General features: G+C 36.3%; 4 protein-coding genes across 5 annotated transcripts in view; 2 read left to right on the top strand and 2 right to left on the bottom strand.

Moving 5' to 3' along the window:
- Positions 1 to 192: 192 nt before the first annotated feature.
- LOC144964717 (iron-sulfur cluster co-chaperone protein HscB-like) lies at positions 193 to 6,877 on the bottom strand. The gene is made up of 2 exons (XM_078899257.1): positions 5,911 to 6,877; positions 193 to 4,004 (listed from the first exon to the last, which is right to left on the bottom strand). The coding sequence occupies exons 1-2, from the start codon at positions 6,346 to 6,348 to the stop codon at positions 3,627 to 3,629; spliced, it is 816 nt and encodes a 271-aa protein (XP_078755383.1). The 5' UTR covers positions 6,349 to 6,877; the 3' UTR covers positions 193 to 3,626.
- Positions 6,878 to 9,206: 2,329 nt separating this feature from the next.
- Positions 9,207 to 27,961, top strand: part of LOC144964715 (uncharacterized) — a 34,769-nt gene continuing 16,014 nt past the window's right edge. The window contains exons 1-6 of the mRNA XM_078899256.1: positions 9,207 to 9,292; positions 15,608 to 15,731; positions 16,050 to 16,115; positions 16,629 to 16,806; positions 17,362 to 17,495; positions 26,791 to 27,130. Coding sequence (XP_078755382.1) covers positions 16,056 to 16,115; positions 16,629 to 16,806; positions 17,362 to 17,495; positions 26,791 to 27,130 — 712 coding nt within the window. The 5' untranslated portion in view covers positions 9,207 to 9,292; positions 15,608 to 15,731; positions 16,050 to 16,055. The remainder of the gene's footprint in view (positions 9,293 to 15,607; positions 15,732 to 16,049; positions 16,116 to 16,628; positions 16,807 to 17,361; positions 17,496 to 26,790; positions 27,131 to 27,961) is intronic.
- On the bottom strand, positions 10,599 to 14,412 carry LOC144963922 (uncharacterized). The gene is made up of 2 exons (XM_078897867.1): positions 13,653 to 14,412; positions 10,599 to 13,435 (listed from the first exon to the last, which is right to left on the bottom strand). Exons 1-2 carry the CDS (start codon positions 14,410 to 14,412, stop codon positions 10,599 to 10,601), a joined length of 3,597 nt encoding a protein of 1,198 aa, XP_078753993.1.
- On the top strand, positions 18,666 to 24,854 carry LOC144964714 (uncharacterized). Of its 2 annotated transcripts, XM_078899255.1 has the most exons (3): positions 18,666 to 19,372; positions 20,382 to 20,523; positions 21,183 to 21,342. In XM_078899255.1, the coding sequence occupies exons 1-3, from the start codon at positions 19,345 to 19,347 to the stop codon at positions 21,205 to 21,207; spliced, it is 195 nt and encodes a 64-aa protein (XP_078755381.1). In that variant the 5' UTR covers positions 18,666 to 19,344; the 3' UTR covers positions 21,208 to 21,342. The 2 variants fall into 2 exon arrangements, with proteins under 2 accessions (XP_078755381.1, XP_078755380.1); XM_078899254.1 differs by lacking the exon at positions 18,666 to 19,372 and having other exon boundaries at positions 20,167 to 20,523; positions 21,183 to 24,854.

The following is a 27,961-nucleotide window of genomic DNA, read 5'->3' as shown; positions in this document are numbered from 1 at the left end:
TATGGTGAGACTGAGGACCTAAAGCAGACCACAGACTTCATAGCAGATATCGGACTGCAGCCATAGATGTACATCAGAGGAACGAAGAAGAAGAAGAAGAAGAAGAAGAAGAAGAAGAAGAAGAAGAAGAAGAAGAAGAAGAAGGATGACACCCAAAGTGGATGGCTTTAAATCAAATCATGAGATTGCATCTGGGTGGAATTTAGGATTTCTTTTCGTCCTACCTTCATGTTTTATTTTAACAAAGAAAACATTTTTTTCGTTGATCGTCGTTGTAAACGAGATAAAACTAGAAAACCCATTATCTTCTGACTGACTATCATCTCCCTTTTTTTCTGGTACATGGTGCTCACATTATGATGAGCTCTAAGTGGTACAGTTGAAGAAAAACTCAGCACCATTTTCTTTCTACTTTATCAGAACTTGTCATTTGTAACACATTCAAAATCAAATTGGCGGCAACAAGAAGGTAACATTGCCAAAAAGATAATAATACATTTCTATAGAGTTTCTCAGCATTTGACTCAAATTTAGCTTATTCTCTGAAGTAAGATCACCTTAGGGAATTTGTTCAATTTAGGGTACCTACTAATTCAAACAAAGGACAAAAGTTAATGGTGACTCACCAACTCAATCTGGTATGACGTCGGGATGAGACAGATGACTAAAAAGTGAATGCAATTTAAAATGACAAGAATGACTAAATGATAGCTTTTCACCCCTTCAAACAACTATATTTTTTGGCTAGGGCAGTACTGATCAACAGGCACTGTTGGTCAGTACTGAATAAGAGGTGCCACCGCCAACTGATCTTTAGAGAAAAACATAGGGCCTGTTCATCAGTGCTAACAAAGACCTTTTCACACTTATTCGTCACTACTGGATGACTCCATTAATAATAAAATATAAAAAAATCCCCGGCCAACTTATGCCATGACCGTTAGTAACACAGACAAATTATTTAAGGTTAGATGCTGTTGGAGCAATGGAATGACTCTCGTTGTTTTATGTCACCATAAGATTCTTATTTTATTTTGTCCATTCTATTCATTAGTTTTTTTGTTTGCTTTAGTACATTTTCGTTATTGCCAGTACTGACCAATAGGTGCCAGTGCCAGTGGGTCAGTTCTGACCAACATGTGCCAGCACTCCAGATCAAACTCAGTTTGTTTAACTTAATTACTGAATCATGTCAGCGGACACTACATCTTTGAGAAAAAAATAAAATTAAGCTATCAGAATAACTATCAGAATAACTGAACAAGAAAAATGATCAACAAAATGTCTTCACTCAAACTCATTTTATACTCATATTCATATTCTACGATTGAGACTTTGAAGTCAGTTTTCAGGGCCACATCTACTCTGACATAATAAGGCGGTGGGACACAGTCATCCTTTTTTAATAGAAATACACACACACACACACACACACAAATACACATCTATCTGGTTGATGCCTCCAGGGCGTGATTTGCCACGGACAACAGAAAGTCATATAGAAAAGAAACAAAGTATAATAGGGGACGGAAGGAGTCCATTCAGTACCACCTTCAAATCAATTTTACAAAGCTTTAGATTTAGTGTTTACCAAAATCAGACAAATACATATAAATGAAGGAATAGTAACCAAATTTTTGACTTTGCATGATATTTAAAATATCTATTAGTACAAGTATTTTAAAGGCACAAGCGATAAATCAGATTTTAAAAAAAACAATACAGCAGTGGGATGGTGATGAACTGTTCCATAATATCAAGAGTTTTGGCAAAAATGGTAATGATTAGAAACTCATAGTACTCTATACCATTCAGCTATTTATGATTTAAAAAATAAATTATTATAGACACATTAAACTTATGTTCGCTCGATTTTCACGATAGATATTAAAGGGACCATGTTTGTTTTGTTTGTTTTTAAGGGTCTTTCAGCATCTGCAACACATATAGTTATAGGTAATTTCAGCGCCACTAAAAAGGCAGAAAATGGGATAGTACAAAAGTTAAAGATTTACAATTAAAAGCACACAAGAAAAAGTAAGACAAAGAGGAACTGGTTCAAATAGGGAACAGATGTAGATTCCAAGAGAATTCTATCATTGTGCATTGTTTGAGGTCACCTAAAAGTCTCATCCTGACACATGCACAGGTCCCAACTAAAAGGAATACACTTAAATGTTTACAAATCATATGTTCAAAAAAAAAAAATGACAGTAAATGACAGAGAGATGATTTTCACAGAAAAAAAAAAAATCCTCTCCCAAACTATAACTATACATTCGACTGTTTCCCTCCCAGCCAAGGACTCTGGCTAGGGTCAGGACAAACCTAAGTAATATCATTCAAAGACAAAGAGATTCCAAGAGCAATCTGTCAATATGTCTGGTTTAAGAGCATATTTAAGTCCTACTAAGAAACAGCCTTGGAAAATAATGATTTACATTATAGAACAGAGAGATGATTAAACAAAGAGAAAAAGAATTCGTTTTTCAAAAAAGGGGCTGTTCCTCTCTCAGCTGAAGATCTCAGTCAGGGCTGGGCTCAATCAATTCAAGGTAAATGACACATGTAGCAATTAGAAAAGAAAAAACAAAAAAGGACTCCCCCCCCCCCCCCAACCTCCAAAGAGTTATGGTAGACGAATTGATGACAGCAATAGTGAGCTTGCAAGCACACCAGAAAAGCAGCAATCCCAGTTATAGCGGGATACTGTCATATCGATAAATGTTTGTTTTTGTTTTTAAGGGTTTTACGGCGCTTGCAACAAATTAAGGTCATATCAGCGCCAGTAAAAAGGAAGAAAATGGGATAGTAAAAAGTTCTAGAATTACAATAAAGCATCCAAGGAAAGGGAAGACAAAGGGGAATTGGTTCAAATAAGAAACAGGTGTAGATTCCAAAAGCACTCTATCAAAGTACTTAGTTTGAGATCACTAAAAGTCTCATCCAGACACAAGCACAGGTCCCCGCTAAGAGGAACACACTCAAATGTTTTACAAATCATATATAATATAAAGAAAGCATAATACAGTGCATAACAGAGAGATGATTTACAATGAAAAAAATATCATCTCCCAAAACTAACTATACATTCGACTGTCTCCCTCTCAGCCAGGGGATCCGGCCAGGACCAGGACAAAACCAAGTAATCTCATTCCAAGACAAAGACGGAAAGCATGTCGGAAAACAGATATAAGGGGATAGAAGACACAGTATGTACCCCCCCCCCCCCCTGCTCACTATGGGAGGTCAGGAACCCCGCCCAGTATCCATAAATGGATAATAGAACATAAATATCAATAGCAGAAATATACAAAGATTTTCCAATATAAATATTATAAGTAACCAGATCTTCTAATGAAGCATAACACAATCTCTCTCTCACTCTCTCTCTCTCCACCCTTTTGTTTTCTTGATTTTCTCATGAGTTCCAACTTTGAGTCTGTTTGTCTTTTAATATCTCTGAACAACAAGAATCTGTAGATACGAGACAATTGCCTCAACAATCCAATTATTGTGTTATGGTTTGGATGTTTTCTAACTTTTAAAAACGTTAATTAGCTAAATCAAGCTCCTTTAATAATAATATTACCATTAATCACTTGTCGTCCTAAAATATCTTCTCACTACTCTAGGAACTTCATTCTGAATTCTTTAATTCTCTCTTGTATGGTGGTGAAGTATCTCAGCTGAATGGTCAGATTTTTAGCATGAATCAAATCACCACTTGAGAATGTTTTTGACAGGTCAAAAACACATTTGTCTATTCTCAACTCATTGTCTTTTTCTAGTGACGCCACGTCATCAGGACTGTTGGCACAAGAGATCGTTTCAAAATCCTCCATCATGCTCATGAGAAATTCTGGGTCTGAAACGCTGTCGTTTTCTGAGATGGTGATGCCATCAAGTTCCAGGAGATAAATGGCTCGATTCAAAGGTTTTAGTAAGGTTTCATATGATTTGTTCAAAAGGGATGACTGCTCCTCTGCAAAATGCTGCTCTTCCTGTAAAAAAGAGATACAATTTTTTTTTCATTACATCATAAAGGTGGTTAAGGGATTGTACTGTGACCAGGAAGGTGACGGGTTCAAGCCTCTTTCAGCAGTTTCTATTTTTCTCCTTTTGCAAGATTACCAACCCCTAATTTGCTTACTTGGACTTCATGGGTAAATCCTATTGACATTAGATGGTCGTTTGATGAATTATATTTGTATTCCTTCATGGAATGCCTTGGTAGTGGCATCTAACTTTGTCATGGATGAAATCTAAAACATTTTTACAGAATATCTGCTACCATCAGTAAGCACAAATATAAAAAAAGGGGGTGTGTTAGACGCATCACTCCAAAACAGAATGTTTAGCTTTTGTGATCTCCATCCACCTGGTAAAAAACATTGCTTAACATTGCCTGACTGTACTTAATGGTTGACAGTTTCATTGGATTCTGAGGCTACTGCCAAACCTCGCTTGCCGTAGCAAAAGTTTTAATTCATAAATCTTCCTTTTGTGAGACTTTCTTCAGGAGGAAGAAGAAGAAGAAGAAGAAGAAGAAGAAGAAGAAGAAGAAGAAGAAGAAGAAGAAGAAGAAGAAGAAGAAGAAGAAGAAGAAGAAGAAGAAGAAGAAGGTAACAAAAACAAAACAATGAGAACATGGAGTAATCATATACTGAACTGCCCAGGACTGATACTGATTCCTTTGCATGTAAGGTGAGCGTTCTACCAACTGTGTTATTAAGACCCAATCACTCAGCTCTTTTCTTTGTAAATTAAAAAAATAATCAAATAAATAAAGTCTAAGAAATTATGATCTATACTACAGATACACCATTGGGGATAACCTCATGAATAAGTTCCTGGCCTCTCCGTACTGCCAGTAGTGCTTGGGAACTGAGTTTATAAAATTGGAGCGTCTACGTACACGGTAACCGGGCACCTAGCATCTGGATCTACGTACATGATAACCTTGTACCTTGCTTTGGGAGAGAGGGGCGAAGGTGGCATTGAGCTTGGTGCACAGTAACTTATGACCTTGATTTCTTCCATTCTACTCCTACCCCCCCCCCCCCCTTCCACTTTGTGTTTGTTTGTTTATGTGTGTGTTGTGTGTGTGTGCGCTATAGGCAGAATGTGATCAGTAGCTGGGCTGCCCGACGGCCATATGCCTGATTAAATTGGCCAAACAGAGAATCTACAGTTTAGTATTAGACACCCACTACCCGGTGTCTTGGTTTTTATTCCATTAGCCTAGGCCTCGTGAGAGACAAATATTTTCAAACCGAGCTGAAAGTTTCCGTTTCACCGTGAGATGTAAGGGGGAAGAGATGACACTATGACAAGAAAAAGAGAGAGAGATAGAGAGAGGGGAGGGGGGGGGGGGGGGATGAAAGAAACAATGGGTCGCCTGATGATGTAGATCAAAGGGGTGCTAATTTTAAACTCTTAACAGCAACATTGATTTTTTTTTTCATCTAGATAATAGTTTCCCTATTGTTAATGCAGAATAAATCGTTTCCACCAATAAGCTATAATCGCATCTTGTCTTTTAATGATAACATTAAGACTAAGATCTGGTGTTAGGTTAAAGTAAGATTGAATCTCGCTTTTTATGGGTTAAATTGTATTGTTTGATTTTAAAAAATAACACATGCACACACACACACACACACACACACGCATAGAGCGAGGTCCAACCACTGCTTGTATTGCAGCAGCAAAGCAGTTACTGGAGTTAAAGTGTACGTAGATCCTGAGGCAAGATGCTTGGTTACCGTGTACGTAGACACTGCCTTATAAAATTAGTGCTCCGAGAAAACACTTTGCTACTGTCCTATTCAGATGGCAGCAAATGATTTATTCTATTTGTTGTCAGTTTCATTAATAATTAATACATTCGATAAAAGTAGTCATTACCTCAGCTTTCGTTGAGTATTTATCAGGATGAAGCAGTCTTTGAGTGTCTTTGAATTTCTTGCTTAAAACTTTTGTATTGATATCAAAACTACGATCCATTTGCAACAACTCGAAAAACGTGGCACACCTGGCAGGTTTTTGAACTACTCCACATTCACAGAAAAATAATTCTTTTTCTGGGTGTGTGTTCCCACCACATTTCCAACATGATCTTGGGTGAAGTTTGTTCAAATATGGACTGGTAAAGAAATTCCTTGCTGATACAACTTCCATTGTTCGTTTAGCTCTTTGACTTAAAAAATAACCGGTTGCAAAAGACTGTTGAACTCGTCCTACCGTTTGTGTTCTCATTCTTAGACAGAATACCTCTGCAAACGGAATGTCCATGACACTTCTCCGGCATTGAAGCAGCTTGCAGAAAGCTCTCAATCCTATCATTTTCAAAACTATGACTAATTAAACGTTCAAAGCATATTTCATTGCTTTAAAAAAAAAGAAAAAAAATATTTCAAATTTGTAAAGGCTTTACTTTACAGTCGAAGACAGCTGCTGAACAAATACCTATCCGATGCATAAACACAACAGAAGAGACCGCTCACTTGTTTACATGGGAATTATAACAACAGATGATAAGCAGCGATACTCAGTTCATTCATTTTATTTTAAGTATTCAGGAATTAAATGCCATGCCTTTCATAATGATAATGAATGATAATGATAGAATGAAAATGGAGTCGAAATCGTGATTCCTTGTTCTCTCGTTCAGTGGTTATTGATTGAACAAACACTTCAAGGTGCAGAGCCCTAAGAGTACTCTCATTTGTTATATTGCGTTACCATGTAACCTAGTTGTCTTTATCTCTATCGTTGTATAAAGAAATTGTGTTAATGTTTCAATGAGGTAGGTGGTCAACTTTCCTAATCAAAGGCATAGTTTCCATATAGTTAATCACGTGATATAGAAACTGATTCTAAATATAGTATCATTTTTAGCTCACTGCCTGATTGGTTTTTCATGGAGCTGAATCGCGAGGCGAGCTGGTTACATATTGGTGGTGAGGTAGCTTGGTGTAACGATCTCTGTGGCTGTGGGTGAATCATCTTAACTACGCCACTACCACATCATCTCATTCATCTGTGGTGTTTCAATCATCCTGTTTTGTTGATAAAGGGGAAACCCGAAACGTTCATTTGATCTGTTTTTGTAATTAAATTGAAGCTTACATTCAACTTCACGTTATTATTTATTAAGAAAGGAAAGGAGCATTTAACGGCATTATCACAACCTTGATCAACCAATATCTTTAATTAAGATATATTTTATAATTTTCGTTTTATTTAGTAAGCAAAATAGGTCCATTCATGACTTCCGACTTGTCACGAAATAAATAGAGCTCAGCTCTGAGGTGCACAAACTTGAGTCCTTGGGTAAGGCTCATAGCCCTACTATAATACTCTAGTCGGCCATGGTAAGGCTCCTTACTTATTATATTTCCTCACCATTGTCAGATGTAAAATGAGTTCCTTAGTGGTGAGAGCACTATCTCTGTCACAAAAATCTAATAAGTAATTTAATTTTACAGTAAATACTTTATTCCCCGTTTTTCATGTTGTGTTGCTGTTGGCTTAGGAGCACATTTAGTTGACATCGCCCGATTTAAAGCTTCCTTTTTCTACATTGTCATGTCAGAACATAAAGATGGAGCAAGCTCGTTATTCTTCGCATTTCTCTGGAGAAAAGAAAGATTGCGTAGACGTCTAAATTAAAATTTCATTTAATACGCACCTCCATCGACCAATGAAATTGTTAGCATATATATGCTGTGGACCTGTGGATAGTTTTGTTAACTAGCATCTCACGCTTTCTTTTGTTAAGTATTTTCTCCACTCCCCCCCCCCCCCCCCCTCTCACACACTCTCTTTCCCCCCCCCCCCCCCCACCTCTCTCTCTCTCTCTCTCTCTCTCTCTCTCTCTCTCTCTCTCTCTCTCTCTCTCTCTCTTCCTGCACTACTATCAAAACCAATTACTGTTAATCTAAAGATCTGAACAAGTGTGTCTGACAGTTAGGCTAATCTAGCACCTTTACAGGCGACTAACGACAATCTGGTATATCTGACCCCAGCCAGGGTTGCTAGTTTGGCCTCCTGGTGGCCAAATTTGAGAAATTTGGCCTTTTCCCAAGCCATTTGGCCTCCCAAAATTTGGTTTGGCCACTTGGCCTCCTGTAACCAACTTTTTGGCCTCCTCTGACTTTCCCCATTATATCGTTTTACTTTGGTACCGGTAAAACTTATTTTATTTGGCTTCCGGAAAGCCTCACCGGCAATCTAAATATCTAAATGCAACACGTGCTAACGCCACATATTTCATTTGCTAATGCTTCTATATATAGATAGAATGCGCTTGGCCAAGGAGTTCACAACATTGCCATCCGGAAGTATAACGGACCAACACACAAACTCTGTGTAACCATGAACTTTTATAGTCTGGTTAATACAGTTTAGTGAGAACAACTCACAAACGCGGATGGCAAAAACAATAACAAAGGCCCGGGTGACGTCATCTGCATACTATCTATAGAATCTCTGCTATCACGCAATCGCGCCCAAAAGGCCCATATTTGTTTTCAAAAAGCAATGATGTGTGGATTTCTAAGTGACGAAAGAAATGATTAATTTGTTTACAGGTGCCATGTACAACCAGAACGAAGAGTGTTCTTCGGGATCGAGCACATTTACTGGTAGTAGTGAAGAAAATGCTGAGCAATAATGGATTCTTGGTTCGTTGAAACGGGCCTGTTGAATTCATTTTAATTTGTAAAAAAGTTACTTTTGTTGAGGAGTTCTCCAGGTGTGTAGACCTCTAGAATGAACTTTTTATTTCCATCGTGATAATTCGGTTGTATGTGACATTTTTTCTGAGTCTCAAGTCAATTATTCGTTATTTTCTCGTTGCGCTGATTACAACTCAAGAATGTGACCTATGATGTTGTTTAAGTTTGAAAGGAAAAATTCAACGCTATCAACAAATGTGCAGAATCTAGTGACAAATTGCAATGGCGAAATGGTGTTTTGATTAAGGTGAGTAGAGCGAATGTTCCTTTAAATTAATTTTCTTTTTTCTTCTTCAAAAATGGGGGAAATAACTTGTTTAACAACTCTAAAGAGTTTTCGCGAGGCTAAGGTGGGTTTGGTGGTATTTGGCCTACTGCCGAGGAATCTGGCCTCCTGCTATAGCTAGTTTGGTCGCTTACTCAAAAATGATCTGGCAACCCTGACCCCAGCAGACTATTTTTAGTGAAGCCAACAGCCAACAAACAAGTCACACCACAAGTCAAGAAGAAAGAATACGATAAACAGGATAATGACTCTCGCTAGATCCGTAAGGGATTGTTTGCTTATTTTATGTTTTTCAGTTTTTTAAAGAATCTTGCCATTCACCAAGTGTAATTCTTATCGGAACTTATTCTATCATCACTGTTACTGTTACTGGGTTGCCAGCTTAGTTTTGTGAGAGAGTTAATTAGTTCTAGAGATAGGCCTGTCTTCTAATTATCTCTACTCTCTTGTTGATGTTGTAAGGCAGAACTTTGACTTTGAATTTGAAGTTTTTAATTTTGTAAATTTTGAATCGCATGTCAAAATATCAGATTACTTTTCAATGTAGATACCTTTATTTGTGAATTAAAATGTTTTCATAAGAGTGACCTAAATTATACTCTAGAGATCTTCTAGATATATAAAGAAAGGAGTGACAGTGACAGAAACTAAGTTAAGTCTATATCTCTAGTTATACACCGTGGATCCGGTGTCCCTATAGTTTTAAATGGACAATGACAATTGTTTGCTGCTTGGATAGGAGGCTAGATAGAATAGTCAATCACAAAATACTTTCCACATGATCTGATCAGACCATTCCTTGACGTGCTTTTTACTTTTTAAGATTTCATCAGAAGGCCCGTGGCCGTGGATTCACAAGGCCTGATCTATTTTTGGTTTGGAAGAACCGCCATATACAGGCACCACTCAGGAAACACCCAAAATTACACCGAATGTCATAGGTTATTAATAATAATACATCAATGTTTCTTAAACAATAATATACATTTACAATACCAAATGCATATATATATATATATATATATATATATATATATATATATATATATATATATATATATATAGATATATGATACATAAGTATTCAACCAATGGATTCAAGACTTGATATAAACGAGTGTCGTCGTATATATATATTCACTTCAATCGATTCAAAACTTGATATAAACGGGTGTTGTATGTCTCCAATGTGATGGGTCAGTCAAATTTTGAATCTCCACATATATTTACTCACTATTTCAATGTGTAATGTTTTTGACAGTTAAGACTTTTTTTCATAGGGAAGTATAGAATAACCATTAATATAGACGGTCTAGATAATATCAGCAAGAGATGCTTTGAAAGACTAATACCTATTAGTAAATGTTTCCAATTATATTTAAAAAAATATAGTATAGTTTTCCAGCGTATTAGGCGTTTTGTGCCTTTGCTGATCTTGGCATTCAGTTCATCGAGATAAAAGTCAATAAAAAGCCCTAACAGATCTTTTGACCTGTATCTATAATATATAAACTTTTTGATAAATTGAAGGCCCTAGCCCTAACAGATCTTTTGACCTGTATATACGTCTAACCCTTTGATGGGATCTTAATGGGCGGTTCAACTATGCTAAACATGTAATCTGCTAAGTGGCTATCTAAGCTATTTTTGAAGGCGTTGACACTTGGAGCATTGGTCACCGTTTCAGGGAGACTGTTCCAGCGGTCGATCACACGTTGATTAAAGTAGTGTTGCCTAAGCGATGTGTTACACCTTGGTTTATGCAGCTTGTAATTATGACCTCTGGTTCCATTGTTTGCAAACACGAAAAGTTTACTCTCGACTTGATACAAACTGTGTGTAAACTTGTATGTTTCAATCATATCACCTCGTACTCGTCTGTATGTCATGCTTGGAATTTCAATACGTTTCAGTCTATCCTCATATTGCTTATCTTTCAACCCAGGAATTACTTTTGTTGCTCTGCGAAGCACGCCTTCAATAAGTTTCTTATCTTTCTCAAATTGTGGTGACCATACTGAGTTGCTGAACTCGAGATGGGGTCTGACTAATGCAGTAAATAGTATTTTCATAGTTGCTGCATCTAAATAGGTAAAAGATCTATTGATGAGTCCAAGGATTCTGTTTGCCTTATTAACTTGTGTTTCTATATGCTTTGAGAATTTTAATTTAGTATCAACATGTACTCCCAAATCTTTCTCAAGTTTTGACTTATTCAGAGCTGTTCTGTCGCTACAGTGATGCTGTCTCATATCGTAGTGAAAGATTTTGTTTTTCGTTCCAAGATGTAGCACTGTGCATTTTCCAGCGTTGAACTTCAGTTGCCAATCGTCTGCCCAGTTGACTAGATTGTCAATATCTAACTGAAGACTGTCTCTATTTTCTAGATTGTTTACCTTTCTGTATACTTTAGTATCATCGGCATACATTGAACATGAGCTAGACAAAATACTTGGTAAATCATTAATGAAGATTACGAAAAGAGTTGGACCTAAGACGCTGCCTTGTGGCACTCCACTAAGAACTTCTGTCCAATTTGACACTGTGCCTTGCACGCTAACTCTCTGTTTCCTGCCTACTAGAAAATGCTTAATCCAGCTTAGAGTATTTCCTTGTACACCATGAGCTTCCAGTTTGTTTAAGAGTCTTTGATGGGGAACAGAATCAAAAGCTTTAGCAAAATCTAAGTAGATTGCGTCAACCGAAGATCCTTGGTCGAGAAACTCTGTCCAATCATTTAAAGTCTTTAGGAGGTTAGTTGAACATGACCTGCCAGAAACAAAGCCATGTTGGCATTCAGACAGTAACTTGTTGTTCTTTAGGTGAGTTATGACATAGTCTCTAATAATGCTCTCCATTATTTTGCAAACCACTGAGGTGAGGCTAACTGGTCGATAATTGCCCGGATTACTCTTGTCTCCTTTCTTGAATAACGGTGTAACTTGTGCTTCTTTCCAATCGGGTGGAAGAGTTCCTGAGTCAAGTGATTTTTGGAACAGTAACGCTAATGGTTCGGAGAGTTCTTCTGACAACTGACATAATACGCGGGGGTGGAACATGTCAGGTCCTGGGGACTTGTTCATATTGAGTTTGTCTAGTTTCTTCTTTACAGTGTCTTTGTCGAATTCTATATCTGATAGTATGTTGTTTACACTTTTTCTTTCACATGTAGGTATATTAGTAAGATCCTCGTTGGTGAATACACTGCTAAAGAACTTGTTAAGAATATTGGCTTTGTCAATGTTAGATGAGGCTGTCTTATGATCATCATACAAATCCGCAATACCGTCTTTAGTCTTCGTTTTTGTTCTAGCATATGCAAAAAACTTTTTCGGGTTCACTTTAGCCATACGAGAAATAGATCTCTCATAGTCCTTTACAGCAATTCTGCATGAGCTTTTGGCTTGATTTCTGGCCCTCGTGTAATTAATATAGTCTGCACCCTCTCTAGTTTCTAAGTACTTTTTGTAAGCTTGCTTCTTTTTCTTGAGTTTTGCCAAGACTGTAGGATTGATCCACCGAGGTGAAGTTCTGTCTGAACTACTTTTAACTTTTGGTACGCTGATGTCCACTGCAGACATAACTTCAGATTTGATAATAGTCCATGCATCGAGTACAGACAGGTTTATTATTTTTTGTGTTAGGTCTGCAGCTGAGACTAATTCAGAAAGCTGTTTGTAGTCGCCTTTATCGAAACAGTAGCGGGGTTCGTTCGAGTAACATTTCTTTGTGTAACATCTAAAGTCAAAATATAAAACCTGGTGGTGACTCTTGCCTAGTGGAGCCTCATGTCTTATTGAGTCAATCATTGAATGTTCATTTGTAAAAACCAGGTCCAAAATATTTGGGTTTTGCTCTGAACGGTAGTGAGTTGGTTGCTTAACGTGCTGTGTTAAGAATGAATCCCTGACAGCTTCCATGAATTTAGAAGCAGAGTGATCTGAGTCCTTGGGGGATAACTCGTTTGCCCAGTCTACTTCAGGAAAGTTAAAATCTCCCGTAACTAGAACATGTGATTTGCCTTCTGTCATTTTAACTAAAAGTTCATTAATCTTATCATTGTTTTCAAAAGAGCTATTCGGTGAACGATAAACCGAGCCAACTAACATCCTATCATTGTCTCTAAGTGTTATTTCACACCAAACGGATTCTTTGGATGATGACAAGTTGTCTGACAACTTGACTGGTTGAGCATTTAGCTTTGAACGAACCCATATGGCTACACCACGATGACAACTTTTATCCTGAATATTGTGAAAACAATCAAAGCCTGGAATCTGAAGTTCTACCGGCTCGATTTTACCTCTTTGCTGATTTTTAGGTAACACTTCAGTTATACTTATAACATCAACACTCTCAGCATCAATCGTTAATAAAAGTTCATCTCTCTTGTTGATAAAAGAATCTGAATTTGTATAAAAGCACTTTAAAATGTCCGTACGATGACGGTCTAATTTTTTGTACAAGCACTTAAAAATGTCCGTCTGATGGGGGTTAAAAACATTCTGTACATTAGAACTAAAATCGTTGGTTATTTTCTTTCCTCCTCCTCTCTCTTTCTGTCTGCTGGCCTGCCCTGTCTTCGATTGGAATCTACAACTTTCCCCCTCCATATTGTCCACTTCTCCTCTCCCCTTTCTGTATTGTCTCTTCCCTTTTTTTGTCTCTCATCTCTACCAATTTCCTCATCTCTTCCCTTTCTAAAGGGGTGTAATCCTTTTTTAAAAAAATATTTTTATGTATTTCTGATTGGCGGAGTTTACGACCATTTCTCAGAACTCCAGAAGCCTGCTCCTCATTCTTAATTGATATCAGAAGAGGTCTTGTACCAGGGGCTTTGGAGTGTAGGCGTTTACAGGTTGATATGTCAACATCAGTGTCTAAAGTTTCTTTACAAAGCGAGATGAGAAAGGTCTTATCATCTCTAATACGCTGGTCTAGTTCCTCAGCACTGCTCTCTGGGATACCGAAAAAGACAATATTATTCTTCCTCCTATCTCTTTCTGCTAGTTCCTTTGCACTCTCTGCTGTCACTTGGCTAGCTAAGTCTTTTCTAACCTCTTCTGCATAACTTTGTTGGGCATTTGCTGTTGGGTTTCGTGGGACACTCTTATCTCTTTTCAAAGTATCAATTTCTTCCCTGAGATTTAAAATTTGGGACTTCAAATCTTCTAGAACATTCCTTTTAAAATCATCCAGGATTTCATTGCATTTCTGTTCTATTAATTTATCTTTTTTGACTGCTGACATAGCTGGTCGCTCGCACTCCTCACAAAACCAGTGAAACTTGCAGGAATCATCTATCAAGAGGGCATATTGTTCTATTGTTATTTCACTACAAACTCTGCAAACATAGCAATCACATCTGTCACAAATAATCATTTCATGGTTTGGATCACTGAACTCTTGGTGACATACTTTGCACTCATCAACTTCAATAGTAACATTTTTCGATGATTTGTTTTTTCCGCCATTTTGGGTGTTTACAACCTCAGTTTCAGAAGTCTTTCCATTGACTTTTTTATTCTTATTCTTTGACATTTTCACTTCAAAATGATTAAAACTATAAATTTATATCACACAGATAAAATATATTAAGAATTTCACTGAATTTCTCCTCTAAAAATTTGTTAACTTCGAATAATCTGATCACAAAATCCTTGAGAAATCAATGAGCCGCCATCTTGGATAATCTATAACTACTATATAAGATAGAATTAATGTGAAAGGAATTAATAAAATGCAAAGAGGTTAAAAAAAAAAAGAGCATAAAATATTGATCCCTTGTTCTGAGATTTTTGTCATTTAGCAGAATATATGGAGGAAAAATAACCAAAACTCCCCGAAATTGTTCTGCTTCTTTCTGAAGACAGTTTAATACTAATAATATTTCAGCTAATTTATATTGTTAATTTGGTTCCCTTTGCGCGATGCAGATAATATCTGGGATACCTAAAGCTACAAAAAACCTTTCAAAGACAGCCATATCTAAATTTATAAATTTATTAAGGACAAGCTGTTTCTCTTGCCTAATAAATATATAGATAAATATCACTTTCACTCTAGTGAGCAAGTCAGTATATTTACTAAAGTATAAGTGATGTGTAAATAAATATATACAGGTCTGACATCCGAACCCACTTATACATGTGCCTAGTTTAACATTGTTGTAATGGACAATATTTTGCGTCATTTTTTGAGATTTCCATAATTACAACAATGAGCCCATTAGGAATTGGGTTATCAGACATGCAAATAAGTGCATGTCGACTATAAGTCATTGGAGTGGCGCCTGTATGTGGAATTTCAGCCCTTGGGGACTAAAGCTTGAATTAATCAGTATGGTAGTAGTTGATTGCTACCATTTGGATAGGATGTTGATCCACCAGGCTAGTATATTAGTATTAAATCCAGCTATCCAGAGTATACAAAGGGGTAAGAACAAAATAATAAACTGAGTTTGTATTCAAACAAGGTTCATTTGCTTTTTTGCACATATGATTTTAGAGTTATACAAATACATTTTTAAAATGATTTACTCATTTGTTATGCCTCTTCGTCTATTTCAAATTGGCAGGTACTCTTTTCCCATTCGGGTAATGACTGTTTGAAGATGAAAGCTACAAGACTGATAGAAGGATAAATAACGAATTACGAGTGATGTAATTATGTAGACTGATTGGACCTATACCGGGATAGAGGTAATTGTACATTAATTATGAAAATAATCAGCTTTGATACATCAATTCTTCTCTATACAGTTTTGGAATTAATCGAACAAACAGAATCTAATACAGAGTATTGTTTTGCCCACCTTCTCAGTGTATTATTATGTCCAGTTAGATTTCCTGAAAATTGTGTGTGTATGTCTTTGTGTATTAGAGAGAGAGAGAGAGAGAGAGAGAGAGAGAGAGAGAGAGAGAGAGAGAGAGAGAGAGAGAGAGAGAGAGAGAGAGAGAGAGAGTGTGAGTGAGTGAGTTAATTAGTTATCTGACACAAAATTCTTATTTTATTCACAGCTGAAAATGAAGTGTGGATCAGTGGCTATCAGATGTTTTGCTCTTGTGGTCGTCCTGCTCTGTTTGGTAAGTTATTTTTATAAAAAATCTCTATATAACTGCTGGGTTGATGTTAAATTTAATATTAATCAGAAGAGGTGTGTGTGATATAGTGTAGGACATAGCTGAAGAAAAAAAAATCACCCTTCAAAATCCAGCTTTCTTTGACTTAGGATTGTATGTCGACCTCCTGATTACCGATTTGATACGCAGACCTGCTACTACTATAAAAAATTTGTAGAATTACGAAAGTTTGACTTTCAATTTCAGAACTTCATGAGCATCTCTAAGTCTCTATTGAAAATGATAGTTGATGCTCGACAACATAATTTAAAGGATTTTTGAAGTGTTGTGATGTTAAATTGTTGATCTATAAAGTTAACTAGTTCTCATCTGGGTTTATTTTGAGAAAACCTAGAAAACTGGGATGTAAGCTACCGGCTCGAACCCTGGACGGCTCTGTGTAAGAGCAATGCTCAAATGGGCTATCAGAACTCCTACACTATTGGATTTTTGTATTCAAATTGTTTTCATCTCTAGGTGTGGAGGGTCTACGGCAGTGATGGGCTTGATGGCCACAATGCTTGCTCACCAGGAAAGTATTGGACTGGGCAGTGGTGCCAGGCATGCGACCAATGTCTTGGCAAACAGTTTGAGTTGTCCCCTTGTTCAGCCACAGAGAATACTGTTTGTCTGACACACCGACAGTACAAGCTTGGTAGGAATATATTTATTATTTGTTTTTGTTATAGCCCTGTGTGTGTTTGTGCGTGTGTGTGTGTTTGTGTGTATGTACATGTGTCTATGTGTTTTGAAATATATTTTTCTCCTCTTCCTTCTTGTGTTTAGTTTTGGATATAGTAATCTAGGTTAAAGGTATGTTATGTTTGAGGTTTTTATGTTGATGGTTAAAAAATAGCACTTACTTCCATGGGACCATAAGCCATCCAAAAATATGTTTTTTATTTAAAAACCAAATAAACAAAACAAAACAAACTTGTCTTTATATAAAGTTCACTTTTTTATTAATTTTTTTATTTTATTATTTTTTAAATGACATTAGGCTGTTGGCCCTATGCCTAACCTTCATGTTGGAAGGAACACAATAGACTAATATCAACCAAGGCTGCTAATAATAGTCCTTCCAATTAAAAGATAAATGTTGTGTAAATAGTCATTTGAGTTATCTTAGTTTTGCAGACATATCATATATTATTAAGTTCCGTAGTTCATGGCTTATTATTATAATTACATTTTTGATTGACTCCCCAAGGTGTAAAATGCCTTAGTCAGCACAGAGTGAGGCATCTGAGGAAGTTGTTGAATGGAAACCAAGCAGCGATGCCAGATAGGAGGGTGCTCCAGAAGCATCCATGCACGTCCTTGGATTCCAGAATATTGAGACAGGTTTGTTTGCTTGCTTGTCGTAAAGCTACATTTTATGTCATTGATATCAACTCAGCTGCATAATTACAATGCATCTGTTTTTTGCTTTTGGCTTGAATACTGCACTTTATGTTTTGACTACTATCTTGTCAATAATGCTTAAACTTGAGATTTCAAAGAATTGTCAACAGTATTTTTCTGAAGAAGTTTCAGGTTCCAGACTTTTAATTGATAAATGAAGAGTAAGTTTTCTAATTAAAAGAAGAAAAAGATGTTTTGTCATTGTATGATGGAGCTGTGTTGGAACCTGTCTTCTTAAGGGACTGAAACTTGTTTCATGATTCCATTTTTAAAAAAAAATTGAAAAGTTCAATTTCCCTTCTTTTACTTCATAGATCAGTTGATAGGCAGTTTAATTCACAGGTGACAATTAGATTAGCAGAAAGTGATCTTTTGTCATATCTGAATTGTTGCAAGTAAATGTTATGTCATTTATATTAGCTGCATAGCTCAAGTGAGTAACGAAATATGGAACAAAGTTTCCAGTTAGCAGCATCCTGTCCATGTATCCTTTTTATACTCGTACTTTCACAATATGTGACACAACTTTAGACATGGCCTTCTATGTATTTGATTCATGTGGGGAAAGTGCCTTAGGACACATTGTTGAGGCCATTTTCATTGCAATCATTGTCACCTATCCAGTCAATGACTTCATCCAATGTTGCCTGACTTTGTTGCATAAAGAAACACTGCATAGATGCTAAAATTCTGGTTTCACCAGAACAAATTCTGATCTGAAACAAAAATTGCTGGGTTAGGGGCCGCTTCCATAATTCAATGGCCAATTCCAAGGAGGTCATATGGTTACAGATCACCACGTTCACCGTGTCATCTCAAACACCACGGCCTCATCTTCACTACTATCACCACTCCAACAGCCATCATCATCATCATCATCGCCGTCAAAACCACAACCACTGCCACATGCCGACTCCGACTTCAACCACCAATCATCAACTCTACCACCATCACATTATCATCACTACCACCATTGCTACACCTACTATAGTCTGTTCCCGGTCCTGTGGGCATGATATCGCAAATTCCTTCAATTCCTCCATGATTTTTTGCATGCAGGCGTATATTTTAAGTGATGTTACTAGGTATCCCAAACTACCGCTGTGTGGCAGGCGAATTTGCCGGTATCGATCAAAAAGTGGGGTGTTAATATCTGTCTCTCTCTCTCTTGAATTAAACTTTATTTAATAAAAAAAAGGATAATATTATATTTCAATATCTGCTCTACAAGATGAGCTAAATATTTAAACTATTCAAGCTATGTGAACTTTTTAACAGCTATTCAAAAACGCCCTCATAAAGAGATCCGATTGCAAATTTTCGCTGTGAAAACTGCGTACCGATCGACCGAAATTCGGGTCTCGTCACAAGATCTGCTCGCGCTAAAAGCTGAACGGACCAACAGCTGTGAAATCAAGTGTGGGAGAATCTCCTTTTAATGCCCTTTCGTGTGGTGTAATTTTTTCGTTTATAAACACAACAAAAATATTATTAAAATTTAACTGAATTTGCCCTATTTTTGACTGAAAATTTGACTCTCTTAACGGTTAATAAACGGCGAAAAAATTACACCATAAAAATCTGCAGCATTTGAAGGCTATAATATCAAAAATCCAGCATGCTGGCTTGATTCAACACATAGCGCCATCTTTAAAAGCAAAGCCTTTGTTTCCGCTTTCTCTTTCTTTCTCTCCTACCGTCCGACGCGTGAGTTGATACACTGCCGGTGACCGAGACCGATTGTAACGTTTCCAAACAGCCATCTAGAATAGTCAAAAGTGTTTCAATTATGGACATGGACTTACTTGAATTATGTGGTAAGTAAATCTTATTGTTTTTTATTTTATTATGATCGGTGTTTGAGTAGATCGAAGCTTTACTCTATCTTGTCTTAATCTTATCATGATACTGTTTGCTCCACTCACTTTTCTGAATTAATGGATAATGTTTGTATTCGTGTTCATTCATGAAGGCTATTATTATTATTATTATTATTATTATTATTATTATTATTATTATTATTATTATTATTATTATTATTATTATTATTATTATTATTATTATTATTATTATCGGAGCCCACCGATCGCTAAGAATGAACGTGTCATCATTATCACTGATACTTCTAGATGAAAAATAAAATAATAGAAACTGGTCGTGTCAGTGTCCGTCCTGACTGCTAGACTTGTGCTTGTGATTGTGAGTCCTACTTGTACTAGGAAATGGAAAGTATCACACTATCGACGTCTAAGTCTAGTTGTTTCTCAATTTTCTGAAATTTAGATTAATTAAGTCAAGCTCATTCATTAAGAAATTATTGACAATTGGGACGAAATCTGGTGCACATTGTTTGATCTTATAATAATAATCTTAACAGGATTGCTCCATTCTTCATCAGGTGTCATCAATGAGTGGTATCTAACTTGTTTGTTTTTCAATCGTTTTTTTAAGATCCAGTTTCACCCATGCCATGATTGATGGAACTATTACTATTATAATATAGTGACTCAAACTCCAGTTTAAATTTAACGTTTAACCTTTTACTGTATAGACTACTTGGTAGCAAGGCTTGTTTTATTTTGATGCTATGGGATTGACTTGGTGATGGTTGCTTGGTTATAATATCAGTTTTAGATTTATATTAAATTCTTGAATCCTGCCTATTTGAATTTGACAGTTGAGTTTTGATAGATAGTGTTGATGGTAATGAGTAATCATTTAGCGCGTTGAGCTTGTTGAAATACGGGGTAAGGCGGTGTATAGAAACTATTTATTATTATTATCACATCTCAAATCAGTTTGAACATTTTAATTCTCAATTTTCAGATGACGAACAAATGAGTCGTCTCAGGGCTTCATTTTTGATGAAGGGGGAAAGGTCGTATACCTGCACTCCCACCTGTGCAAGTGACACCTGTTTGTCCAGCTTTATCATCTGCGCTTTGAAGCCAAAACGACAGTGTCTGAGGTAAGGTTTCTCTGAATATACGACACATCTGTTTTCGTTGTCACAGGCCACCATTATATTTTTTTGATAAATATTTTGGTTGTTTTTGATGTTTTTTACTGCGCTAATATTATCAGTACAGTGAGGCTAAACCAGCTTATGATTTGATTTTGTTGTTGTAAAACACAAGGTCCCGCTATGGAGCTTTCAGATTCATATAAGTTCATGATGGTTGCGAGTAGATTTTATTGTTAACATGTATGGTTGAGTTTATTTGGGTTTGTAGTTACAAGTGACTGAGTGACATAGACAAGTAAAAGACGTGTTTATGGCTCTTTTTATGATATAATTTAAGCATGCCTGCAACAGTCAGCAATTAGCAATGGGCCATGTGCTGTTGGTATAATAGCACTAGTTGAAAAGGTCTTTACTAGGTTAGACAAGACTAGATGTTTGCTATGGAATACAATTAAATTCTAAACCATCCCTGTGTTCCTCTCTCGAGCAAAGTATATTAATTTTTTCATACCTAATCCTTATCTTTTTTTAAACTTGTTGGATTCTGATGTATTATCAAGGGTTATCTTTTTGTATAAGATTCTATTTTTTTTTCTGTTCTAATATACTAATGCATTAGTTATAAGCCCTTCAATATTTTCTGGTTATTTTTTCCCTTCTAGGTGGAACAATGGTTCTCCATGTTAAGTCCAGACTCAAGTTATCCTGTCAATAGTATCTGGCGAAAAATTTTGAAGGTGGTGAAGGCGGCAAAAGGGAAAGATAAAACGTTTTTGAATGCACCTGTGGATCTTCACCACATCAGTGATGCCCTCAATGCCATTGGTGTAGACATGACATTGGAGAAGAACAATTTTAAAAAGACTGTTGTGTCAAAGGAAATTGCTGTGGACCTCGGCAATTTTCTCCTGAAACATGGACATACTTATGGAGACTTCCATAAATTTCTAGGAGACATATCGTCTTCTCCTGTAATTTGCACGAGAGGGAAGTTGCGAGGCATGTATCTCGCTGCAGAAACAAAGAAGGGGAAGCTGATAAAAAATATCAGCAGGGACCCAGCAGCACTTCAGGCACCACCACCACCCCCACTGTCATCTACTGTTGACTGGCCAGCACTGAGTCCTCAGCCAACCGTTTTATTTCCTTCATCTGTACTACCATCATCGAGTCAACCTTCTACTTCTACTAAGATTCTCAGCTCACCACCACCGTCGTCTACTGTTAACTGGCCAGCACTGAGTCCTCAGCCAACCGTTTTATTTCCTTCATCTGTACTACCATCATCAAGTCAACCTTCTACTTCTACTAAGATTCTCAGCTCACCACCACCACCACCATCGTCCTGCATTTCTACTGTATCTGGTTCTACCCCTCATCTCTCCACGAATATTAATTCTCGGAATGTGTCCACACCTGATTCATGTTCAACACCACTACCATCATCGTCATTCACTTTTGGTTCTACCCCTCTACCCTCTATGTCTGTTTCTACTCAGAATCCAGCCAAACCTGAATGTACCCTTGCATTGATCACTTCTGTTTTATTGCCAGAATCTTTTTCAGAGTCCCACATCCCACTTTCTTCCACAATTGTTAATGTTGACCATGTTAGAAGATTATCAAAGTCTGTCTCTTCCAAAAAATTGTTTTCATCTATAAAGTCGATTCATCAGAATGTAATATTTTAAAGAAAGAAATTTGTAATTTAAAATTAAAGAACGAAACTTATGTCCGATAGAGCGGCAAATATGAAACTTTTAAATAAAAAAATTCATGAATGGCGTAAGAGTGTTTTGCATGATGAGGAATATAGACGGTCTATGTACACATTTTTTGTATTGTAACGTGCATTTTTTGCTTGGTCTATCTAAAGCTGTTGAGAGTGCTGTGTTAGAATTTGAGAGGGATGTAATTAAAGTGGGGGGTTCACTTGGGAGGGACAGTCAGCAAAAGTTTAATCATTTTCAGTCTAGTATTGGTAAAGAAAGTGCAGCCTTACGTGCTATAAGACTAACTGCAGAAGTATTGGGACCTCGGGGGGATGAGAAAAATGGGGCAAGGGAAGAATGGCTAAATTATTCTGAAGCTAATAATATTATGTCTCAGTTTTGCAGTTTTAGAAGTAATCGTTTCAATAATATATTTGAAAATGCTCATGCTCTTTTGTACCATCATAAACATGTTCTTGTTTTCAGGTGACAATTTAAAGCTTCAAAGTATTGTTGCAGATTTGAGGGATAGTAGGGTAATTTCTTTAGTTGCTGCTATTTCACTGTTTAATCTGACTAACACTGGGCCATACTGGGAGTTGATGAAAAGTAAAATTCCTTATGGGTCATTCCCCTCTTATGTCAAAAAGATTGATGTTATTTTTGAGAAATTTATTTGTTAAGGATGATTACTGATGATGAAGCAGAAGCATCTTTTTTGTCAACTGCTGTCAAACGAAGAAGGGTTTCAGATTCTGATGTTGATTGAATAACACTATGAGATTAAATTCAAGCTTCAGTTTAATTACAAAACCAGATAGAATGGACGTTTCAGGTTTCTCCTTTGTCAACAAACAGGATGAACCAAACAGTATAGATGATGTGGTAGTGCCGTTAAGTTGAATGCGTTTGTTGGTAAAGGGGAAACACGAAACATCCATTCTTCTATCTGTTTTTATAATTAAATTGAAGCTTACATTCAATTTCACATTATTTATCGCTTCGAGTAGCAACATTTACATTATATTGATTAATGAAATTATGTATCTATTTCCATCACTTTACATTTGATCAGTGACATGCTTTGTTTAAACAATTGTTGTTTCTCATAATTATGTACCTATCATGTAGCTTTTCTGATTATTACATATGTTTTATTTACTCATCATGTTTAGCGTCAAGCAAGATGGCTTTCTATTATTTCAACATTTTTAACACGTCTGAGTGTACTTAAACACTTTAATATGTTTTTTTTACCTGGAAGTTCGTATTCATACAATAAGGGAGTCCAATATAATGTCTATTTCTATTTAAACATTTTATAGATGCATTTAAAATGTGTATAGTGGAGAGCCAATGATAACCCTTATACTCATACTGATGTTGGGCTATTAGACCATAATAGCAATATTATAGTCCGTGTTTAAATTAATCTTTATCATTTATAGGCTATGTGGATATGATCAGCTTCCAGAGTCCGCATATGTATAATCTGTTATTAGATATTATATTGGACTCCCTGTATGAATATGAACTTCCGGGTAAAAAAACATATTAAAGTGTTTAAGTACACTCAGGCGTGTTAAAAATGTTGAAATAATAGAAAGCCATCTTGCTGACGCTCAACATCATGAGTAACAAGAGCGCTAAGATAGGTTTGCCCGGTGTCTGTGCATTTATATGCATTAAAGCGTGTCCTTATACCGTTGCCTTAGTTATATAAACTAAAATGTGTTAGGGCAGGGCGTTGAATTTTAGGTTGATTGTTGAGGTGTCTCAAAATATGTACTTATGGATAGGTATAAATTTTCATGTTCGTGGGTTGCATTGGATATTGTATGCTTTTGTGTACTGACTTTTTTGTCTAATGTTTTTATTTATTTATTTTATTTGATCGACTGTGCGCCACCAGTAGGTGCAGCATTAACTTCCATTATTGTGTTAGGTCGTGGTATGAATTTTTGACTTTTCCCCCTTTTTGACATATATTTCTGTTGATTTTCGAGAGCTTAAATCTTGATTTCTTCTCATAACTCTGTTTTTGTCATTCTTATTGTGAAAAGGACATAAAATTTGGATTCCCCATCCCTCAAATCATTTGTATGTGAAGTTTCATAGCCATATCTCATCATTTAAATTTTTTGTAGCGGAAACACTGTTTATTTCTCAAAATGTCTTCCTTTGGCGATTTCGGCCTTTTTTCGAATTTTGAGACGTAAAATCTCAGTAATTATTGCCTCTATCTCTCTGAAAAAAATTGGGCTTACTGTCTGGTGCCAGTTCTAAGGCTCAGATAAGTTTCATGCCTTAATTTAGATTACTGACGAGTCTGCAAAGTGCCGAAGATGGTACATCTGGCGATTTCGGTGAAATTATTTTCACGCGGGTCATGTTTTTTCTTGATTTTGATGCTGTATAGTAACTGAATTATACTAGGTGAATATTTGTTTGAGTATTTTTCTTATTCTCTATGTCCATGGCTTGCGATTGCTTGCAAATTATTCAATTTTGTTATTATTTTGTTTGTTTTGATGCACCTTTAACTTGCTGTTTGGTAGCATGTTCTGTTGGTGTACGAAAATTACAAGTTATTAAATAAGTAAAAAATTCGTAACTTTTTTATTTGTTGTCCGATTTTAATCATTTAAAGACTGTTGTTCATGGTTTGACAATCTGTATTTGTTCAATTCAAAATAACAGCAGTTTTCTGCAGTTGAAATTTTAGTTTGGGATACCTAATGTTACGAATTTTGAATACCTTTGATCTTTTCATCGTTTGCTATAAAATATGAATCAAACTTTAAAATGTTTACAGTAGTGGTCTTTTTATTCTCTTTCCCATGCAAACAATAATCATAACAAAGTGGCATTCAGTGGTCTAGCTTAGCAATAAATATTTTTGGGTTGTTTCAAATAAGTGTAATAATAGAGAGCATTTATATTGTACTTCACAGCATTGAAAACAGGCTCACAGCGCTTTATAATTTATCTCTTTCCTGGTGAAAAATGCCCATATAATATATTGGGACGATACAAGCAGCCTGTAAGGTGCTTATAAATTTTTCGGACAAAGACATTGATGCCAAAAACCAAGGGATCCCTCTCAATGTTTACGTCTGTTCTTGATAGTACTTTTACAAAGACATAATCCCCAACGAACTGTTGAGCAAGACAACTCATAAAGGTTGCGTAAGACATGTCATGAAAATCCACTGGTCATCCATCGAGTATGGTACATGTTTGCCATTCTTGAATAATGTTCACTGGGCAACACTTTGAATGTAAATCTGAAATATCACTGAATCTAAACTTCTTTAACACCAAACAGATTCCATGTATTTTTGTTCAGTATAACCTTTCAAAGAAACTGCAGTTTTTAAATACAAGGAATGCATAATAAAAATGGCATAATTATTAATTTGACCTCTTCACTCTGAGTTCCTTGTTGTTTACCATCTGTGAATAGTATTGCTATTTGCTGCATGCCATGAAAAAGAATTCCGCACTTCCACTCCTTGGAGAAATACTTGAAATTCTCAGCCCTATTCTCCTCATTTTGACAATTTTTGTATGTTAAATCCATATTGTTATCAGTTTTTATGAATGTAGCAATCACAACAGGAAGCTACGCCTCTGTTAACTGTAACAATTGATTATGTCAAGTGTGTACAAAGTGTGCTTTTTGCCGTGTCATTTTGAATCCAGGGTGGCAATGTTAGTGAGTGGTGCATATGAATCTCGTGAAAAGTAAACCCCTGGCCAGGCTGTGGGGAGTCCAGTGATCGTAATCACAACAGAATTCACTGTGTAGAATACTGTTATTGTAAATCATCCAACTGTTCACTCATCCCAGACCCTTTGTTTTTTATATACCGTAAAGAAAAGAAATCCCAAAGTATGGTTCTATAACCGATGCAAAAAAAACAAAACAATCGGCTTAATGTCAATAACAATTCTAGTGTCCGAGCCAATTATTAAAGTCCATCAGTAGGTTGTAAAGATATCAACGTCAACACATGGGTGTAACGGACTATACCACTGAATACATTCACTAGCAACACCACCACAACTGCCAACGCATGATCATCATGATCACCAATAGTATAACAACCACAACTTCATCTTCCTCAACAATACCCAAACACTGCAATTATGTTCATTTACTTCTGACCTTTTTGCATTCTATTTGACATTATTTGTCTGTAATTTTTTTTTTTTTTTTTTGTGTGTGTGTGGGGGGTATGCTTAACTTGAAAAAGAAGTGGATTTTGGAAGGTTGCTCACGTTGTGTTTTTAAATTATATTGGCCTGAATAGATTGTCAATTTGAATGCAGAAATTCCTGTTTCACTTCTGACTATGCCACTTATTCACCAACCGCTCAATAATGTGTCATGTATATTCCTCCTCCTCCTCATCATTATCATCATCATATCATATCATCATCGTGATCATGATGATGATGATCATCATCATCATCTTCATTATCATCATAATCATCAACCTGGTCACCCACAGTAATAATACACTTCCCCCTTTCACCCCATGTCCTTACCTAGCTGTACATCAAATTGACCCCTGTGTTCAGATCCAAGGCTGAAGGGAAATGGTTAAAGAGGGAAACCAGGAAAACTCAAAAGCATAGACAGGTGAAAATTACAAAGCGAGATACGTCGGCCATTGACTTCTCCACACAGGCTGATTCTTCCTCATCTACCACCACCACTCTTGTTCCTCCTGGATCCATAGATATCCCAGTGGATGGAGATTTTTTTAGATCAGTGGAACAGAGCAAGGGTCGAAAGAAAACAAGCAAATTTCCCCAAAACAGGGATATGAAGAAAGAGGGATTGTCAAATTTACCAACTCAGATTTCTGGAGAATTTAATTTTGAAAAAGGTAATCACTTGCCTCTTGCCTCAATCTGATATAAGGTTATGGTGGAGCAGTTACAGGTGATCAGTTAATTTTAATGCTAAGATAATCAGTAATTAAGAAATCTATTTTTTAATTATTTTTTTTTTGCAATTCAAAGATGCAATATTTATTCTCCTCAATAAAGCATTTAGATTCAACCCAATTTTCATGTTTTTGACTGTGAATTAAAATTTCAAAGTCTAGTTTGTCCCAAAATAATACCAGATTGACGTACTGGGTCACAATTTATTTAATTGCGAAAGGAAATATTGATCCTTTGCAATAAGATTCTTTTAAATCCTTGGACAAAGTAGATCTGAAAGAATTTTCATGGTTTTTGAGATGTTCAGAAATTTAAGACAGTGACAAGATGAAGTCGTTTCTTTGAAGCAATACTCAGTATTTGTAAATGGAAAGGATCAGATAGATTTCAGATTGCATTACAGGTAAGGATAAACTTTGGACAAAGTAGATCTGAAAAGAATTTTGATAAATATTTAGATCTCAGCCATGCACTGTTTAGGACATGAACCCATGGCCTTCCAATCCAAAGGCGAGTGTCATACCACTAGACCATGTAGCCGCACAACTTGATTAAGTCGTTTCTTTGAAGTAAAATTAAATCAGTAATTGTAAATAGGAGAGAGACAAATGAAATTCAGATCCATTACAGGTTGAATCAAGGATATCTCAAGGGACAGTGGAGCTCATCACCTTTCCTTGTTGACTATACTTCTTCTGATTCACTTTCAATATCTGTAACAGCTCATTGTTACCTTCTCATTTCCTGGAGTTCACTCACCATGACTATTA

The sequence above is a fragment of the Berghia stephanieae genome, chromosome 2 (genome assembly GCF_034508935.2).
Source record: "Berghia stephanieae isolate SIO BIC M18660-M18661 chromosome 2, UCSD_Bste_1.3, whole genome shotgun sequence".
Lineage (NCBI taxonomy): Eukaryota > Metazoa > Mollusca > Gastropoda > Nudibranchia > Aeolidiidae > Berghia > Berghia stephanieae.
This window is presented reverse-complemented; position numbering and strand designations above follow the sequence as displayed.

What these genes read in the sequence shown, in the direction of transcription:
- LOC144964717 (XM_078899257.1), bottom strand. Translation starts at nt 6,348, where the DNA reads ATGATAGGATTGAGAGCTTTCTGCAAGCTGCTTCAATGCCGGAGAAGT. An exon ending in AATACTCAACGAAAGCTGAG is followed by an intron (nt 4,005 to 5,910) that starts GTAATGACTACT and finishes TCTTTTTTACAG; the next exon opens with GAAGAGCAGCATTTTGCAGA.
- LOC144963922 (XM_078897867.1), bottom strand. Translation starts at nt 14,412, where the DNA reads ATGATTATTTGTGACAGATGTGATTGCTATGTTTGCAGAGTTTGTAGT. An exon ending in ACAGAAAGGGGAGAGGAGAA is followed by an intron (nt 13,436 to 13,652) that starts GTGGACAATATG and finishes ATACAAATTCAG; the next exon opens with ATTCTTTTATCAACAAGAGA.
- LOC144964714 (XM_078899254.1), top strand. Translation starts at nt 21,201, where the DNA reads ATGTTAAGTCCAGACTCAAGTTATCCTGTCAATAGTATCTGGCGAAAA.